The sequence below is a fragment of the Elgaria multicarinata genome, chromosome 7 (assembly GCF_023053635.1).
Source record: "Elgaria multicarinata webbii isolate HBS135686 ecotype San Diego chromosome 7, rElgMul1.1.pri, whole genome shotgun sequence".
Lineage (NCBI taxonomy): Eukaryota > Metazoa > Chordata > Lepidosauria > Squamata > Anguidae > Elgaria > Elgaria multicarinata.
In genome coordinates, this window is record NC_086177.1 from 32,773,412 (window position 1) to 32,787,251 (window position 13,840).

At 42.4% G+C, this 13,840-nt stretch overlaps 1 protein-coding gene across 3 annotated transcripts in view; it reads left to right on the forward strand.

Moving 5' to 3' along the window:
- LOC134401059 (enoyl-CoA hydratase EchA19-like) overlaps window positions 1–12,343 on the forward strand; it is a 37,757-nt gene extending 25,414 nt beyond the window's left edge. For all 3 annotated transcript variants that reach the window (XM_063129768.1, XM_063129766.1, XM_063129767.1), the window contains 3 exons: window positions 2,207–2,351; window positions 3,486–3,635; window positions 11,622–12,343. In XM_063129768.1, coding sequence (XP_062985838.1) covers window positions 2,207–2,351; window positions 3,486–3,635; window positions 11,622–11,845 — 519 coding nt within the window. In that variant the 3' untranslated portion in view covers window positions 11,846–12,343. The remainder of the gene's footprint in view (window positions 1–2,206; window positions 2,352–3,485; window positions 3,636–11,621) is intronic.
- The last annotated feature ends 1,497 nt before the right edge of the window (window positions 12,344–13,840 follow it).

The window sequence follows — 13,840 nt, forward strand, 5'->3', positions numbered from 1 at the left end:
TTGGCAACCGTGTGGACACGTGGATAAGCTATCATGGTGCCGAGTTTGAGGTTTCTAACGTGCAAATTGACGGAGCTATTGAAAGGGGTGTGAATGGGGTGCCTGATTTTCAAAAATTCCCCAAAAATCAGGGGATGATGGGATTGCCTTGAGTCTTGGCGTGCGTGTGTATACCCCCATGAGGTGTCATGGTGCCAAACGTGAGGTTTCTAACTTGAACAGAAAAAAAGTTGTTTACTTTTTTAGCTTTCAATGCAACCCTATGGGGGGGAAAAACGGAGCTCCGATCCGGATCCGGAGCTCCGAGCGGAGTGGAGCAGAAATGGGTGGAGCGGGGGCGGGGCGAAGTGGTCCGCTCCGAAAATCGCGGATCTGCAAGTGAAGCGGAGCGGGGGGTCCGTGCACACCCCTACTAAATATGAATCTTCTTCCGCACTTGAAAAATGGATTTGGAACTTCCAAAAGTCTAATTGAGTGCAGGAAGGACTTCTCCCCTGAGTCAAAGCCAGACACAAACCATCCCTGCGAGACGGGCAGGGGAGGAGGGAGGGAAGGCAGCAGACATTTCTGGGGGCATAAGGAAGTGAGCCAAGGATAAGCCAGTAATGCATATAAAATGGAATAAATAAATAAATAAATAAACAAAGGAGGGGTGGAATTAAAAGCAGCAGTGTTGCTGAATAAACAACAAGAAGAACTTTTTTAAAAAGGCTATATCTGTCTTTTACCAGTAAGGCGGGGGGTGGACGTGCCCAAAGGGGGAAGCATCTGCCAATTTGACTGGTCCTGTCTAGGTACAAGTCTTTAAGAAGCAAACGCTCACTTCAACTCATGATAGGCATTGCTTCACTGGGTTACTCTTTGGAGGGCTCTGATGGCCCTCCGAGTACAGGAGAGTGAGGGCACGTCCACATGCCCTAGGGGAGCTCATCCCCTTGCACCACATGTATTCAGTTGTTCCCCAAAGTTAGGGTGGGTAGCACTGCTGTGTGTTTCCTATCTGTTAGTATGATTTCAGGTTATTATTATTATTATTTATTTATATAGCACCATCGATGTACATGGTGCTGTACAGATAACACAGTAAATAGCAAGACCCTGCCGCATAGGCTTACAATCTAATAAAGTTGTAGTAAACAATAAGGAGGGAAAGAGAATGCAAACAGGCACAGGGAAGTGTAAACAGGCACCGGGAAGGGTGAAGGTTGTGTTTGTGCATTTGGTGGAGCTACTGTTTTAAAAAAAACACTGGGAAAACTCCGTTCAGAGTAGAAAGAGAAGTTTCCCAGAATCCCAAGTTACCCATTTTGCCTATCCCCTCATCCAACTTTGGGATCATGTGATCATGACTGGGAGTTGACTCTGCCCCTCAGCAATCAAAAAGGTAATCTTTTTCCCGCCTTTACCCTACTTTTTAAAAAAGTCTAGCAAGTGAACCGCACCACGCAGAGAGCTGAGAGTAGGCTCAAAATGACCCCCAGCCATGACTCTCTAAGCACAAGAAGTTTCAGAAAGATAGCTTCAAAAACAACACAGTTATCCCCTTTTCTTTTCCGCAATGAAATCCAATGGGTGAAATGTTTCAAAATGGCGATCGGATCGGTCCGCGGAAAGAGGATCGCTCCAAAAATGGGTGCTTCTCTTCGCCTTGCTTCTAGGGGTCCACAGTCCGCTTCTACTCCGCCTCTGGGCAAGGTGGAGCAGGCCAATTCGCTTCTGATTCTCCAGTTCTAATCGGAGCAGAGCACATGCCTACTGGATATACACCATTTGGCAGTCTTGAATCAGAGAGAGAGAAAGTTGGTTAAAGCACCTTAGGGGCTCATGGTCTCTTTGAAGATCTCATGTGGAGATACTTGCATATTTGTAAATACAGAAAATATTACAAAAGTCTGCAATCCTATACCCATTTACCTGAGACTAAGCCCCATTGAAGTCTGTGGTACCTTCTTCTGAGTAGACACAAATAGGATTGAACTGTAAGCCTCCAGCGCATGCTCTCCTCCTAAGGAGATCAGACCCTGTTTGCGCCGCCCCTGGGATTTTCACTGCTTGGGGAAGTGGAAGTATGCAGAAGTATGTACACAGATCTAGTTATTTTAACTATATGCCACATTTCACCATAAATTGTAAGACAATGGGGTTCTTTCCCTAATTGTGTGTTCTTTACATCAATATGCACCACCATATATTCTGAATGTGACAGGGTCCTTCCCGAATGAAGTTTTCTAAGCCAGTAATTGCTGCGGTGAGTGGATATGCAGTGGCTGGTGGACTTGAGCTGTCTCTCTTGGCTGACCTACGTGTTGTGGAAGAAAGTGCTGTTTTCGGAGTGTTCTGCAGGCGCTTTGGTATGTTTTATGTGATTTGTGTCTTAAGATCTGTGTTTTGTTTTGAATAGAAGCTTTAGTAGATCAAGGGCTGGCTGGGGCATGATGGGAATTGTAGGAGTTTTTTTGTGGCTGAACATGCAGAGAAGTGCACCTTACGCTTTTGCTTTAAGGCTTGCAGCCCTGGCTGAAAACAGAATGGAAGAGAATGGAAAAGTACAAAATTTCAAAAAGAAAACTGTTATGCTGATAAGCTGTGCTAGACTTATATGAAAGTCAGAACTGCACAGGTAATTTAAACAGTATATAGTACTCAGTAAGGCCAGTGTGGTTCTGGAGAAAGCAAAACCATTTTTTCTTCAAAATAAAATAACTTTAAATTCTGACTTCAGTGTTTCCCTTGCTAACTACACTAATTTGTTTTAGGGGCTAAAATCAGCTAATTAAACCAAAACACACCCAAAAGGCAGCAGCATAGAAAAAGGAAAGATGGAAATCCAACAGGTGCAGGAGACAAGATGCACTGATACCCATTGTGTTTATTTATTTATTTATTTATTTATTGTATTTCTATACCGCCCAACAGCCGAAGCTCTCTGGGTGGTTCACAAAACCAAGACAATTCAAGCACAAAACAACAGTATAAAACCATAATATAAAATACAATATAAAAGCACAACCAAGATAAAAACAGCAGCAATACAAATTTAAAATACAAATTTAAAACAGCAAGTTCAAATTAATTTATAGACTTTTAAAATACTGGGAGAATCAAAAGGTCAAAGTGCAACATTTTTCATCCAAATAGGAATCTGGAATTGCCTGTTTCTATTGTAACCTGTTTAATCACTCATCATTTGTCCTCTGATGAAGCGTTGTTTGCTCAAAACATGTCAGGATTGTTATCTATTGTATTAATAATATCTATTTCTTATACATGTTGGATTTTCAAAATTGGAAATGGCAGTCTACTTGGGCACATTTCATTCATTATTTGTTGACCATTTGTCAAACACACAGTAAGGAGGTGAGAATTATCCATGCTCACCTACCATATCTTCATCATTTCTACAGAAGTATGTATGTGGCTTCAGCAGCATTAAAATTCCTGTTTGCAATATAGCTATTTGCCTTTTACTCTCTTTGTCATCTTAGGTGTTCCACTGATAGATGGCGGCACTGTAAGATTACCGAAGCTAATAGGTCTTTCGCGAGCCCTGGATCTCATTCTCACTGGGCGGGCTGTTAATGCACAAGAAGCATATGAGTTTGGACTGGCCAATCGAATCGTTCCCAATGGCCAAGGTCAGTGTTACATGTGCAAAATCATTAACAGCTGCCTTGCAAACAGTTGTTTTTGTGTGTGTGAAACCTGGTAAATACACAATCAGGCAGGATAGACTTGGACAAAATCCCCATTACAAGCCTGCAGTAGTCCCATGTCTTTCAGTTTTATTGGACTCCGTGGAATTAAGTGTGTACAATAGGATTCAGGACTGCAGTCTTGTGAAACCCTGTTGTTAAGTAACAGGGCAAAAGAATGTTTGAGTGGAACAAAGTCCATATTCACACCAATAGCATCTGAGAGGCTCAAAGAAAGGTGCTTTTTAGTGTCACCTGAGACGATGAAAAGTGACATTCACATTTGCTAAAATAAAATAATGTTCAGGATGGCATTCCAAAGCTTCTAAATAAGTCTACACAAATGACTAGCTGATGAAAAATATTTGCTTGCTTATACAATTTCAGTGGCCTGAAAAAGAAAGTGTGTGTGGGGGGGGAAGGGATCCCAACTCTTTCACCTTACAAAATCTTCCTCGTTCACGTGCCTAGCCAGTTCTTACTGGCTAGGCACGCAAGCTGAATATGAGCCAACAGTGTGATATGGCTGCAAGAAAGGCAAATGCTATTTTGGGCTGCATTAATAGAAGTATAGCTTCCAAATCACGTGAGGTACTGGTTCCTCTCTGTTTGGCCCTTGTTAGGCCTCATCTACAGTATTGCGTCCAGTTCTGGCCTCCACAATTCAAGAAGGACGCAGACAAGCTGGAGCGTGTTCAGAGGAGGGCAACCAGGATGATCAGCGGTCTGGAAACAAAGCCCTATGAAGAGAGACTGAAAGAATTGGGCATGTTTAGTCTGGAGAAGAGAAGATTGAGGAGAGACATGATAGCACTCTTCAGATACTTAAAAGGTTGTCACACAGAGGAGGACCAGGATCTCTTCTTGATCCTCCCAGAGTGCAGGACACGGAACAATGGGCTCAAGTTAAAGGAAGCCAGATTCCAGCTGGACATCAGGAAAAACTGCCTGACTGTTAGAGCAGTACGACAATGGAATCAGTTACCTAAGGAGGTTGTGGGCTCTCCCACACTAGAGGCATTCAAGAGGCAGCTGGGCAACCATCTGTCAGGGATGCTTTAGGGTGGATTCCTGCATTGAGCAGGGGGTTGGACTCGATGGCCTTGTAGGCCCCTTCCAACTCTGCTATTCTATGATTCTATGACTATAGGCAAGGAAGCCAATGTGAACTTCAGGCCTTTTTTATCCCTACAGTTGGCAGTTCTTTATAGATTTCATTCCATTTAGAAGGCAGGACCTTGATTCTGTTTAATTTAGAGTGAGAATTTGACAACATGGTAATACATTTCTTCCAATAACAAAGGTGTGGCCCTTCATGAAAACACATTCCTGCTGTTAACCTTTGACCACTGAGGGGGAATTACCCCTGTCAGGTAAATGTATACAACTATTCTCTGACCAATCTCTGGAGGTTTCCTGTAGAAGGAAAAAGGAAGACCCTCTGAGCCAGGCGTCACCTCATTCTGAATTGGTAGGGGAACTGGCTTTATAGGGTAGTAGCAGCTGCCTTGATTCAGTTTAGGCTGGGGTGACTGCTTAAATTGAATTAAGGCAGCTGCTACTACCCCGTAAAGCCAGTTTCTGGGCCAGTTCAGAATGAGGTGAGGCCTGGGTCAGAGAGTCTTCCTTTTTCCTTCTACAGGAAACCTCCAGACATCGGTCAGGGAAGGGTTGTATACAGACCTGTTAACAAAATGATGACGGCATGTACTTCATATCTGAGTGTAAAATAGGCTTTAGAAATTGTTGGTGGGGTGTTTGCATTATCACAGAATTTTAAAACTAGGAAATAAGCCCAGAGCCAACTATCCATAACAAAAAGTTACAGATTCAAGATGTTTCTATTTTGTTATGTTTTGTTTTAAGGCTCTCTGTGCATGCGCGTTTTTAAAATTAGGTTATTTTGATCATGGTGGGGGGGAGGGGATGAGGGAGATCATTTATAACACAGTAAGTTATTCAATCCCTGCTGAAGCTGCCGCCATTCTACAAGTCCAAGAAGTGACTAACGTCTCCTCAGACATGCTGTCCATGTACTCTGTGCATTCTGATATCCGGAATCCTTCTTTAAAAATATGTCTGTTTTAGTTGGCATCAGGAGAAGTATCTTTGAAACAAACATGAATGAAGCCCTGTTTTGTTTACTCTGAGCCAGGGATGCCCAACTGTCTCCCCTCTCCCTCAAACTAGATCCAACCCACCCCACCCCATCCCCCAACCATCAATCTGTTTCCCTAGCAGCCTTACCAAAGTTAATTAGAGATGTATGGCCAAATGCATCTTGTATTTTCACTGGTTAGGAAAAGAGAGTATGTTTTCAAGCATAAGGGCTTGACAGTGCAATCGTAGCTTAATTCACATGCCTCGTTGAGTTCAGCGGGGCTTACTCCAAGGTAAGTGGTTATAGGATTGTATCCGGAGGCTGCATTCCTAATACACATTTACCTGAGAGTAAGTCACATTGAACACAATAGAACTTTGTTTTGAGTAGACATGAATAAGATTGTACTTCGAGATTTTCCATACTTTCAATGTCCACCCCCTCACTTGTGTGTCTGTAATAAAGGAAAAAGTACACTGCGAAGCACTTACAGCTTAAGGACAACTATTTTATTAAGTCTCAGTGTAGGATTGGGGAACACATTTCCCAAATCACTGCAGGAGAACAGAGCAACAGCTGCTGAAAAAACAGAAGTTTACATCTGAAGCTTCGTGCTTTGCCAATCATCATGCAAGCATACATAGGACTATATTAGTTTGTTTGGGCTTTATTTTTGAAATTTAATATGCTGTGATTCTCCCTCTACCACCCCTCTTCATTTGCGTTGTTGTGTGTACTGAAAACTGAGACACCTTTTATGAACTCAAAGCCTGGCTGGAAATGATGGGAGCTTTAGAGCTTTATCACACCAGGGTTATACTGTGCAATCACTGTGAATTGCGTGCAAAAGACTCCGAAGTTTTCCATCTTATAATCTGCTTTGACTGTGAAATACTCCCATGCATTGTGTTTGATTGTGCTATAAAGGGAAAAGACCCGAACTATTTTGGTACTAGTTTCTGAGCGAATCATTTGTTGTTTTCCGAGCGGCCACTGGGGGCACAGGAGCAGGATTTGATATGTTTAAAGAAAAATTAAACAAATGCTTATATCTGTGTAAGCTTTAAAGGTAAAGTCATAAAAATGGGCACAGTAATAGATACTAAAGAGAGCTTTAAGCATACCAAATTTGAATCGGATTGGGTCATCCGTTGATTTTTAATGATTTTTTTACATTTCCCCCCTTAAACCCTTTGCAAAGGATCTTAGGAGCGCTGCTGCCCAGGGTGTGATTTAGCAACAACAAGTGCTAACGCTGTAGGGGATAATCCGAGGGAAACAGGTACGTGGGATGAAGCTATCAGTCAAACACACCCAGGGGGCACCAGTTTGGGAAAAGCTGGAGTACAAGTTGTACCTAAGCAGGCATTTCAAGTGTCCCTACTTTCCAGAGAGAGTTGTTATACCCTCTTGTCCCTTCCTGGCAAATCCAATTTTCTCCATATTTTTGTCTCAAACATTTCCATGGAGACATTGCTTTTAAAAAAATGTTTGCATATGACAGGGTTGTTCCTCCGCCCCTGAAGTTAAATCTCTGGGGCAGGAAATAGATGCGTCATGATTCTAGTGCACATGCCTATAAATGCATGGCATGAATTAAAGGCACCAAGCAGTGGGTGATGGCCTGACATCTTGCTTACTAGCAGATGGATTTGTTTGAACTGCAGAGCATGATAACACATAAGATAATTAGTAAAATCCATTTCGGCTTTTTAAATAATCTGTTTATGCCCAGGCTGTGGATGTTGATTCTTTCCACTTGCCTAACATTCAGCTCCCCCACACTTTCATTTGACTTCCTTCTCAACTTCTTATTTCCTATTTGTATGGCAAGAAGTCTATGTAAATTTTCAAAATAGAAAACTAGAACTGAAACCCATAAACGTTGGTCACGACAGGATTATGCAGGCTCATGAATCAAGGTCAGGTTTCCAGAAAGAAGGGATGGCCTTGAGGAGCAGCAATGAAGGAATGCTTCTATCCCTTCTACGAGGGAAGCCAGGTTCCGGGATCAGCCCCTAGCCTCTGCTTGCCTGTATTGGCTGCCTCAGGACAAGGTAGACCAGATGCTGCTAGTTCTGTGCGTTGTATCCAAGCTTAGTCTAACTTAGGTCCCATTCATTTCGAAGGTTCTACTCTAAGTAACATGAGATACAATCTCATGTGTGTTTTCTAAACGTGGCAATGTCCCAATCGTATAGAAAGAGGAGGTGGCCCCCAAACACCTCAGCTGAGTTGCAGTAAAGCAAATAACCTTCTACTGGGTGACGGAACTCTTGAGGAGAGGTTTATGGGAAAGCAATGGGTGAGTATGACATCAGCCCCACACACTGCTGTCATGATTAAAATCAGACCCTGCTCTTTCTATATCAGCCTTCCCTAGAAGTGGTGCCCTCCAGATGTTTTGGACTACAACTCGCAAAATTCTTGATCAGGTTGGGGCTGATGGGAGTTGAAGTCCAAAACATCTGGAAGGCAGCAGGTTGGAGAAGTTTGTTCTACAAGGCTGAGGTGCTTCCATATTTAAACACAGAACTGCTTCTATTGCATTCAATTTGGCCTTTAGCTCTTGGTGCATATGTATATATTTCTATATCGGCATGTTTTGAAACTACAAATAAAGCCACACTAGGGTCAATGTGGAAATGGATATTCAAACAAAGTTGTGATTATGTGTAGAATCTAAAGTATGGATTTTTTCCCCTTTCCAGATGTTTGTTTATATAACAATGTTGGTTTTTAGTAATGTTGTTACTGAATTAATCAATGTTTATTTACTATAACCATCACTCTCTCACTCTCACTCTTTGACCTGGGAGATTTGTGCAATATTTTTGGAAAATATTTCTGGCCAAAGAAAGGAGTGGTGCTATTTCTCATTAAATGCCCCTGCTCAATATTTTACATTAAAATTGTGTTCTTTGAACCCAAAAATATTAGGACGAACACATCAAATTTTATTTTTAGATTGTTACTCCGATGGTTGCATTGAAAATGATTATTCTAAAACCAGAATATTAAGCTTTGTTGATAAGATGGTGCAAAGGTGAGGCGTTCGTATTTCGTAGATTTATACTAAAGAATGTGTTAGGGTAGTGGAACAGTGTTTAATTTCTAAAAGCTCCATCCGATGAGTGTTTTACTGCACGCTTGTTACTGGGCACTCGCAAATTACTCACATGATGTTGTCTGCCTCTTGGTGTCTTCCACCCCTTCTGGCCATTATTGTGCTGCAAAAAAAACCCCATTAAGTCCGGTGGCTGCTCTCTCCTACTGGACTGAACGGGGCTAATTACTTCCTGTTTTCAGGAAGTGACGTGGGAGCGGCAACAGAAGAAGTGACTGGAGTCGCGCATTTGACTAGATGTGATGGGGCTTTAAGACAGGTGTGGGAGCTTTGGCATGCTTGGAGCTCTCTCTCGGACTCCCAAGCCTGTTTTTCCTAATCTCAGTTGTTTACGGGGATATTGTGATTGTTGTTCAGGCCACTCTCTTACTTCACTTTCTCTAGAATTGAACCCTGGCATGGAGAGTGCGGTGGAGTTAAGCACTATGATTAATGCCTTGGTTAAGCACTGGGACTGAGTTCAAGAGGGAATTCTGTGTATATAGCTCTTTGTTAACTCAAGTAGAATCAAAAGTATCTGGACCAGGGCTGGGCAGAGAGGGGGGGGGCAGTGGGGCCAGTTGGCATGGGCCTATGATTTTGAGGGGTCCTACTCCAAGTCCCCCTGGGCAAAGTTGCTTGATTTTTCTGTTGTTGATGATGAATTTGCCAAAGAAAAGCATGTAAAGCATTTCTGAATGCGAAGAAGTGATGTCTTATATACATCTTGAATAAAAGTGCTTGCCATTACCTTTTTTATAAATCGTTTATAAATCATATGTATTTAGAACTGATTAAAAATACTTAATGAGCAGTTTGAAATGGGGCCTACATTTCCTATCTGGCCTGGGCCTATTACCAGCTTTGCCCAGCCCTGCTCTGGCCTTATCTCCTACTGATTGCGTGAAGGTAAGGCATAGCGGTAGATCATGCAGAAAGACACGGGCAACCTCTGCATAGGTGGGTACTCTAGGGCAGCGGTTCTCAACCTGTGGGTCAGGACCCCTTTGGGGGTCGAATGACCCTTTCACAGGGGTCGCCTAAGACCATCGGAAAACACATATTTCCGATGGTCTTAGGAAATTGTATTGACTGAACTATGTCATGTATCATCTTTTGTATTATTAAAGCTATTGTTATGTCTTATTTTCATTAGCAAACCATCCCATGACAATGGATCGTGTAGAGAAGAACGAAAATAATTTTATGGTTGGGGGTCACCACAACATGAGGAACTGTATTAAAGGGTCGCGGCATTAGGAAGGTTGAGAACCACTGCTCTAGGGCATGGGCAAGTGCGCCCTGGACACCTTCTTGGAAGTGTCCTACCTCTCCCACTTACAAACCCCCCCACAAAAACACATTTTACTGTGAAATAGTTTTCTGTTGGTGCTGAAAACTGTGGGTTGAAAGGAGTTGTTTAGTATGTTGGGGGCTCAACCCCCACCTCAGCCTTGTACTTTGGCAGCCATGTTGTGATGGTGCCTAGTACAGATGATGATGATGATGATGATGATGATAATAATAATAATAATAATTTATTTCTTACCCCCCTCTCCATTTTGATCGAGGTGGGGAACAACAGCAAATGCAAAATACACAAAACCGAATCAAAACACAACATACATTGTTAAAACATCCTAAAAACTTTTTTAAAACATCCTAAAATTCCACTGGATAGGCCTGCTGGAATAGATCAGTCTTTATAGCTTTCTTAAATGCTAAAAGACTGTTAAGTTGATGAGTCTCCTCCAGCAGGCCATTCCACAGTCTGGGAGCAGCAGAAGAGAAGGTAATACCTGTCAGCCTAATTTTGGCTGACTGAAGTAGATTCTTCCCAGAGGACCTGAGTGTGCGGGGTGGATTTATTTATTATTTATTTATTTATTACATTTCTATACCGCCCAATAGCCGGAGCTCTCTGGGCGGTTCACAAAAATTAAAAACATTCAAAGTATAAAACAATTGTACGGGAGAAGGCGATCCCGCAGGTAGCCTGGACCGAAACCATGTAGGACATTAAAGGTGATAACCAACACTTTATACTTCACCCGCAAACTAATTGGCAGCCAGTGAAGAGATTTTAAAACTGGTGTAAAACTGCCAAAAAGCTTCATCCCACCTACCTGCTTCCTTCAGATTATCCCCGTAGTGCTAAGCTTTCGCCATTGTTGTTGTTTTTGCTACCGGGAGGCAGCGATCCTTTGCATACCAGGAAATGTAAAAAATCAACAGATGACCTAATTCAATTCAAATTTGGTATGCTTAAAGCTCTCCCTAATATCTATTAATATGCCAATTTTGGTGTCTTTATCTTTAAAGCTTACGCAGATGTAAGCATTTCTTTAAAATCCTGCTCCTGCGCCCCAGCGGTGGCTCGGAAGATACGCTTGGAAAGCAGGGGCTAAATAGAGTGAATCTTTTTGCTTTGAAGCACAATTAAAGCAGGATGCATGGGAGTACTTCACAATCAAAGCAGATTATAAGGTGGAAAACTTCTGAGTCCTTTGCATGCAATTCGCAGTGATTGCACAGTATAACGCTGGTGTGATAAAGCTCAAATACAAATTGCCAAATGTGCTCCTGGCCCCCAAAGATTGCCTAAACCTGCTCTAGGGGCATAGGAACTTCTATTTGATATTGCTCTTGATCTATTCCCCCACCTCTCCACACATACACACCCTTTTAAAATATAGTTGTATTCCTCTTTTCTTTCTTTCAGCCCTTCAACGTGCCATTGAATTGGCAGAACAAATTTCAGCCTTTCCTCAGCAATGTATGCGTGCGGACAGAAACTCAGCTTACTATGGTGCATTTGATACTTCATCTTTAACAGAAGCCATGCAATTTGAGTATGACACTGGACTGCGGGTGATATTAAAAGAGTCTATTCCTGGTGCTAATAAGTTCAGTTTAGGACATGGGCGCGGTGGAGCAAAGCTATAAGGAGCTGAATATCATGGCTCTTTGGTTAAAAACACCCACCCCGTGTTGCAATCACAAAATAAGAAAAGCCACATTCAGTGTATGTATGTATATCCTGTTGAAATGTAAACTTTATAACTTTTTATAGTCCATCTTCATTGGGTGGAAAATTCAAACTTGTGCCACGGCTAAGTAGGGTTACAACTTAATTTTCAATGCAGTTAAGAATCACTATTTGTATTGTGCAAGGCCTAAAAATGGTTACAGAATAACTAAACCTTTGAAACATCTCAAAATGTGTGTTTATTACTGCTGCTGGCTTTAGAGTAATGTTTTTTGTGTTTTAATTCACTCTGTTGAAGTAAAATGTTTGTTACTTCAATTGACAGAAGCCTTTTAAAAATCTTGGAAATTTATTATTGATTGCTATCATCTATCTGAAACTCTAAGAATGCTTACAGGAAAAGACTTTCCACAGGGCTCAATTAACAAAGACTTCCGTGCTATACCTACTCACTACATCCTATACCCACTGGGGGGCTGCCTGCACAGTGGCGGGTTGCTGTTGTAATAACCAAAACTTTTGCTGCATTGGAGTGGTGGTGGCTAATCCTGATGCAGCAGCGAAAGCACAGGGTTTCTGGTGGCCGGGCCTGCCCCATGCCCTCAGCCTGGGCAGACAGTGACTAGTCAGGGGTCACTATCCTCCCGGCCATGCCTCTGCTGCGACTCCGGAGCGAGGCTAGATGGCAGATGAACCGTACTTGTTTAACTCTGGAGAAAAAAGTCCGGGTAAGTCCCCGACTTTCTTGCTTTGCACCTTTGTGGGAAAGCCCCATGATGGCTGCTGCAGCGGCGAATAATCAACGCAGCACCACTGTGCAGCCACCCATAGACTTCCAGTGCGTATAGACAGCCCCTGGGAATAAGTCCAGACTTACTTTTGAGTACATGTATAGCATTGCACTGCAAGTCTCCTTAATCCATCATTCCTATGCGGACACACACACAGAATGCTTCTCCAGCCACAGTGGCTTCTTCACTTGAGCGTGTCAAATCTTTTAGCCTGAGAGCCGCATTCAATTTTGGAGAAACAATTGGGGGGCACATTCCACTGGTGGGCAGATCTGCAGGCAAGAGGGGTGGGCCCAAAATACCAGTATATTTTAGCTCAGTGCTCTTACTGCTAGTAAGTAAACCTTAGGAACCACATTTCAACCTTTTAGAATGGTGGGGGGAAACCTGCCCCAAACTGGGAAAGCAAACTACTGGCAGTCAAGGGGTGGAGGGGTGGCCATCTGGGCAATCCCAGGTGGGCAACATTTGGCCCACAGGACAGAGGTTCAACACACCTACTCTAGGGAGAAGCTTCCACCTCTCTTGAAATTAATTGAAAAGCATGAACGTGCAGGAGTCCCACTTTGGTGCATACAGATCTCTGGGATTGGATATAGTTTTTAAGAGGGGATTATCTGTGTTTTGGAGTTGGAAGCAGTTGCAAAATCATTTGCTTAAGACCTTCATCATAGTAAAGTATTAAGGGGTAAAGTATTGGAATTGTCCTGGATAGACTAGAGTTCAAATCCTTGTACAACCATGAATCACACTGGGTGGCCTGGAGCAAGACATTTTGCAGCCTAACATTCCTCATAGATTTGTTGTGTAGGCCACCCTGAAGTCTGGAGGAAAGGCAAGATACAAATGTGACAAATTAAAAAATAAGATGAAGGACAAAGGGGTGTGGTTGGATGATTTATTTTATGTATTAAAAACCTATAGTACATCAAAATTAAAAACTTATAGTACATCACTGACACATCTTCTCAGTACTAGAACAGACAGTACCTTGGCTTAGGGCAAGAATTTAAAGAAGCTAATACAAAAAGAAAACTGCCATTTTTCCTATAGGGAAGAATTTTAAAAAACTTGATTCTGGTTCACCAGTAGATGTCCTCCATGAGTAGGAAAATATGATGTTCGCAAAACTATTCTGTACTCTGCATTCATAACATATTT